The following is a 6,373-nucleotide window of genomic DNA, read 5'->3' on the forward strand; positions in this document are numbered from 1 at the left end:
GCCTCACCCACAAGCCAGGCTGATGGCTGCCAGCACAGAGGTGGTGGCGGGAGCTTCTCCTGCCTCCTTAGCAGCACTAAGGATGTCCGACTGCAGCTTAGGTCTGTTCCCTGCTGGTAAGTGGACATCCCCCAAGGGCTGCCGGGCTGTCAGAGGGATGTCTGACTGCCAACTTGGGCCCAATCCCCCAGGGAATGGGCCTAAGCCAGCAGGTGGTCATTCCCTGAGGGGTCCCAGACTGCAAGAGGGCACAGGCCGGGCTGAGGGACCTCCCCCCCCCTCCTGAGTGCACAAATTTTTGTGCACTGGGCCTCTAGTCTATAATAATAAAAGCGTAATATGCTAATTAGACTGGATGTTTTTCCAGACAATCTTCCAGATGAAGCTGGGGCTGTGAGGGAAGCCTGGGTCCCAGGTGCCTGCTGGCGGCCGGAGGGAAGCCCGGGTCCTGGGCTTCCCAGGGGACCAGTTAAAATCAAATAATTAAATTGGCCTGCTTGCTCCTGATACTGCCAGGTTAGAAGGAAGTATTGCCAGAGGGAAGGTGGTGCTGGCAGCTGGAGTAAGGAAAGCCTACTCTTACACAAATTTTGTGCATCGGGCCTCTAGTTGTTTCATAATCTGGTATTCTTGCAGTTCTGCTTCTACTGTCTGTTATTTCTTCTGGTTCTCACTTATAGCACTTTGTTCCTTGGGTGCTTGGTTATTTTTTACTGCATATTAGTCATTGTCTCTGAAAAATGACTGATGGAGATTCTTAGGACCAACACAAAGGTGCATTCTTCTAGAAAGGATTTGAGTTTGCTTCTACCAGGCACTTAGAGATGCTTCTAGTTCAGGACTACTTTAAATTTATGACTTAAAAGTGTTGTTTTTTAATGTAATTTGGGCTGCAAATCCGCCAAAAGACTAGCTATGATAACAATGTCTTGAGAAGAGTTTTCCTCCCCCATACATTCAGTATACTAAGTTAACTTTCCATGAAATCTATTGAAAGTTGTGGAGGCAAGTTTACTTCTGATTCATCTTTAGTCATAGGCCTTTGACTAAAAAGGGAAGGCCTTCTAATTGACTCCCCTTCTTGGTGTGGACCCTGAGCTATGATTTCATTTCTTCTTACTCTACAAAACTTTCTCATAAATGAAATTCAAGTTTTGTCCGATTGACAAATATCCTCAGAGCAAAATTAACTTTCATGCTTGTTTACCTATCCCAGTTCTTTTTTGTTGTTGTTTATATTTTTATTGGTTTCAGAGAGGAAGGGAGAGGCAGAGAGAGATAGAAAATCAATGATGAGAGAGCATCATTAATAAGCTGCCTCCTGCACGCCCCTTACTGGGGATCGAGCCCACAATCTGGGCATGTACCCTGACCAGGAATCAAACTGTAACCTCCTGGTTCATAGGTCAATGATAAACCATTGAGCCATACTGGCCGGGCCCAGTTCTTAAACTCCGATAGACTTTGGCCTCCAATCTCTTACTTCCTGCCCTGACAGCATTTCTGTGCTTCTGAGACTATTTTATCCAGCATTTTTAGTTGTTTTTAGCAGTAAATTGTCCCCAATAATCTAACCAATCTGAAATCCCTCTAATTTTTCATTGATTTCTGTTCTATTTGTTTTCATCGTCGTGTTTTTTGTTGTTCTTATTGTTGGTTTTCTCCCTAATGTCTTGAGTGAGACACTTAGCTAATTATTGCTCTTTCTTTTCTAGGGCTATTTTATCCTAAGGCTCTGAATTTCCCTAAAAGTACACCTTACATTGTAGTTTTGCTATGTAGTGGAGGAGTAATTGCTCAAAGCCCCCTGTTTTCATCAATGTCTCACCCCAGCAAGGACACTAGTCTATCCTGATTTTTCTCCTGAGGGGAAAGGTCTGGACAAGTGCAGCCAATTTTCCCCATCAGGGAACAGCAATGTTCGCCCAAGGCAAAACTATCTTTTTTGGCTCTGTGTTTTCCAATCCTGGCTACATATGAAAATCACTAGGAACTTTTGAAAAATGCTGGTATTTGGGTTTCACCAGAGAATGTTTTAATTGGTTTGGGGGTAGCACCTGGTCCTGGGTACTTTTGATGATTCTAAGGTTGAGAAGCACTTCTCAAATTTACCTGCTCATTGCCTCCAGACTGCACCCTCCCTCCTCCCCACTCATATGCCAGTCAATTTTAAACCATCTCCAGTCTTCCCAAAGTTGTTACTTCCTGGTTTCCATACTTCTCTTTGTTGTTTTTCCTTTGGGAAAAGAGGGAGAAACCCTGATAACTTGCCACACTGGCAAGAACCAGAATTCTCCCTTATATTGTTTGTCTTCACAGGAAGTCTCAACATGAAACCGAAACACTGGTGTGGGATGACCGCCAAAATGGGCACCGTGTTATCAGGGGTCTTTACCATCATAGCCACCGACATGTACCTCATCTTCGAACAGAAGTACATAAGGAGCAGCAATTGCACCGAGATTGACCCAGAGGACATGAGGATACATTCCCTCATAAGTCACTTCGTCACCTGTTGGGGTTTCAATATCATTATCTTCCTGTCTTGCATCACCATCATCATCAGCTGCTTGCTCATATACTCAGTATATGCCCAGAAGTACAAGGGCATGGTGATCTACATCATCTGGATCTTTTTCTATGAAGCCCTGAACATTGTAATACAAATCCTCACCAACAAAAACACGGGCATTGTAGAGGTTAGAGTCATGCGCTGGTTTGGCTTGGTGTCCCGTATATTCATGCACTGTTTCTGGATCTTCTTTGTCATGACTTATGCCCAGATAATCTACAAAAGTAATAGCCAGGGCACTATCATTTCCCACAGAAGACGGATTTCTATAAGCAGCCGAGGCTCCCCAAGGCGGAAATCAAAGATAATCAGCCATATCCGCCACTAGAATGAATGAATACCCTTGTCCCTGTTCTCTCTTGAGAGGCAGGTCTCCCAGGTTCTCATGGTAGTTCTCTTTTCTTCTCTTCACTTTTCATCTATTCAGAAAGTAGAGACCCTACTGCCACCTTTTCTGGGGAATGTGCAGAGAAATGTGACTAGGGTCACACCTGGAACGTCCTGTTCATTGAGGATGTTTAGTTAAAGGCCATTGTTATTTATCAAGCATCCTTGAGTGGCTCCTTCTTTTTCTTATCATCTTATTGGGCAACATGAAGAGGGCAAGGAAATGAAACAAAGCTGAATTGCAGTCTGTCAATCCGTTCATCTTGGTATGTCTTCATCAACCTTCAACCCATAGCTCTCTAATCTAACCCTGGGACAGGCAAATCTGTATTTATACCTCAGATTGTTGAAGCACAAAGGATACTGTTGTTGTCTTAGGGTGGCTTTGTGCCATTGTTTTTCTCCCTATGTTATTTAGATAACTAGAAGAATAAAAATAGAAAATTGCTTTTCCTTTTCTGAGTCAAATTGGTCAAATAACACAAAAGACAATTACTTAAAAGGTATCTGTTAAACTTTTCTGTGCCTCCTACTGTGTCTGGATACTGTAGGAGGATGCAAAGATATGAGGCCTAACTTTGAGGATTTTGCAGGTCAGTGAGAGAAACTAAATTACTGTTTATGAATCAATTAGCCACAGTATAAGACAGTACAAGATTACACATTATCATGGATGAACAAACTTCACTTTGTATTTAGGTTCAAAAACTGTCAGAAGCAGCTTAAGCCAGAATAGAAGACAAATTGAGCAAACTTCTACTTCAAACATTAGACATTATGTTGTGTTTGTTTTACTTGATAGCTTTCTTGAAGCATAATCTACAATAATAAAAACATAATATGCTAATTAGACTGGACAGCTGAACGTCCTTCTGGACAAAGCCACGGTGGCTGCAAGGGCTGAGGGCAGGCAGCCACGGTGGCCGGCAGTGGCAACAGCCGTGGGGTGATGGGGGCGACACCTTCCCCTGATGGGCTCGGTTGCCTCCTGCAGAGGGAGGCCAGACTGCAGCTTAGGCCCGCTCCCACAGTAGGACATCCCCTAATGTCTCCCAGACTATGAGAGGGGGCAGGCTGGGATTAGGGACACCCCCCAGTGCATGAATTTTTGTGCATCAGGCCTCTCGTCCTATATAAGAAAAGCCTAATATGCAAATTATCCCTTGGACCAGGAGTTCGACTGGAAGTTTGACTGGGAGTTCCACCAGGGGGCGGGGCTGGTGGGCCAACTGCAGGAAGGGAGGCCCTGGCCACCTGTGGGGAATGGAGGCCCTGAACCGCAGTGGCACCAGGCAGCCAGGGGAAGGGACGTCCCGGCAGTCACTAGGGACCGTACCGTGCACAAATTTTGTGCTGGAACTCTGGTTGACATATAATAACACAATGTTTAAAGTACATAATTGACATAAGTATATCCCAGTGAAATTGTCACTGCAATTGAGTTCATGAACATAGGTATCACCTCCAGAAGTTTCCTCATAATCCCTGCCTCCCCCATCTATACTCCCAATTCCCACCACACAGCACTGATTTGCTATACATTAATTTGCATTTTCTAGAATTTTACATAAGCAGATTCATAGAGTATTGCTCTTTTTTTTTTTTTTTTGGTCTGGCTTCCTTCACTCAGCTTAATGCCTTTAAGGTTCATCCATAGCATGTATATTAATAGTTCATTCTTTATTGCTGAGTAAGATGCCATGGCATGGATGTATCACTGTGTATCCATTTGCCATTGAAGGACATCTATTGGTTTGAAGTTTGGGGCAATTATGAATAAGAACCCTATAAACATTTGTGCACAAGCCTTTGTATGGATTTATGATTTCATTTATCTCAAAACGGGAATTTTTTTCTAGAGCAGCGATATCATTTTTATATTCCCAATGGCAGTATATGAGAATTCCAGTTCTTCCACATCCTTGCACAATAAGTTTTTTAATTTAGCCATACTAATAAGTATATGGTGGTATTTCATTGTGGCTTTAACTTGTATTTCTCTAATGATAAATGATGTTGAGCATCTTTTTATGTACTTGTCTGGCATTCTTATGTCTTTTTTATTTAAGTATTCAAATTTTTTGCCCATTTTTTATTTTTTCTTATGCCCATTTTAAAAAATTAGGTTGTTTTTCTTAAGTTTGGGGAGTGGTTTTAAATATATATGTATATTTTTTATTACTGACAGTATTTCACATTTTCCCTCCCTTTGCCCCCCTCCACCTAAGCCCATACCCCACTGGGGAGTTTTTTATATTTTCTGAATACAAGTCCTTTATCAGATATATGATTTGTAAATTTTTTTTTCATGTTGTGCCTTGTCTCTTCATTCATGTAACAGTATCTTTTGAGGAACAGAGAGTTTTAATTTCAATGAAGTCCAATTTATCAATTTGTTCTTTTATGGGTCACACTTTTGGTTATCATATTTAGGAAATCTTTGCCCAGGGTCAAGAAGGTTTTCTCTTATGTTTCCTCTAGAAGTCATAGTTTTAAGTTTTAAACTTGGATATATAATCCCTTTTGAGCTATTTTTTTTTATATATAGTGAGAGATGTAGATCAGAGATTATTTTTTTGCTCCTGGATATCTAATTGTTCCAACACTAATTCTTAAAAAAGATTATCCTTTTTAAAATATATCTTTTATTGATTTCAGAGAGGAAGGGAGAAGGAGAGAGAAAGAGAAACATCAATGATGAGAATCATTGATTGGCTGCTTCTTGCACGTCCCCTACTGGGGATTGAGCCCGCACCCCAGCATGTGCCCTTGACCAGAATCGAACCCGGGACCTTTCAGCCCCAGGCCTACGCCCTATCCACTGAGACAAACTAGCTAGGGCTAAAAATCTTGCATCTATGTTCATAGCAGGTATTTGTAGTTTTCTTCCCTTGTAATGTCTTCATTTGTTTTTGGTATCACAGTAATGCTTACTTCATAGACAGGAGTATTTCTTCCTTTTCAATTTTTGTAAGAGTTTATGTTTAATTGGTATTTATTTCTTCCATAAATGTTTGGTAGGATTTTCAGCACTGAAGCCATCTGGACCTGGAAGTTCTTTGTGGGACGTTTTAAACTACAAATTATTTTTTTGTTTTGTTAATCGTCACCTGAGGATATTTTTTCCATTGATTTTTAGAAAGTGGAAGGGAGGGAGGAAGGGAAACAGGCAAACATCAATGTGAGAGAGGGACATTGATAAGTTACCTCCCAAACACACCCCTGACTGGGGCTGGGGATCAAACCCGGGACCCTTTGGTGCATAGGTGAGTGCTCTAACCACTGTACACACCAGCCAGGGCTACAAATTAAATTTTAAAAAGATATGGGATTATTGAGGTTATCTATTTCTTCTTGGAAAGCTTTAATAGTTTGTATCGTACATTTTATCTAAGTTGTCGAGTTTATTGCCAT

The 6,373-nt window shown here is 41.6% G+C and overlaps 1 protein-coding gene across 1 annotated transcript; it reads left to right on the forward strand.

The window, feature by feature from the left end:
• The first annotated feature begins 2,322 nt into the window (after positions 1–2,322).
• On the forward strand, positions 2,323–2,900 carry TMEM217 (transmembrane protein 217). Its single transcript, XM_015571873.1, has one exon. The coding sequence runs from the start codon at positions 2,331–2,333 to the stop codon at positions 2,898–2,900; it is 570 nt and encodes a 189-aa protein (XP_015427359.1). The 5' UTR covers positions 2,323–2,330.
• The last annotated feature ends 3,473 nt before the right edge of the window (positions 2,901–6,373 follow it).

The sequence above is a fragment of the Myotis davidii genome, unplaced genomic scaffold (assembly GCF_000327345.1).
Source record: "Myotis davidii unplaced genomic scaffold, ASM32734v1 scaffold289, whole genome shotgun sequence".
In the NCBI taxonomy this organism is placed as follows: domain Eukaryota; kingdom Metazoa; phylum Chordata; class Mammalia; order Chiroptera; family Vespertilionidae; genus Myotis; species Myotis davidii.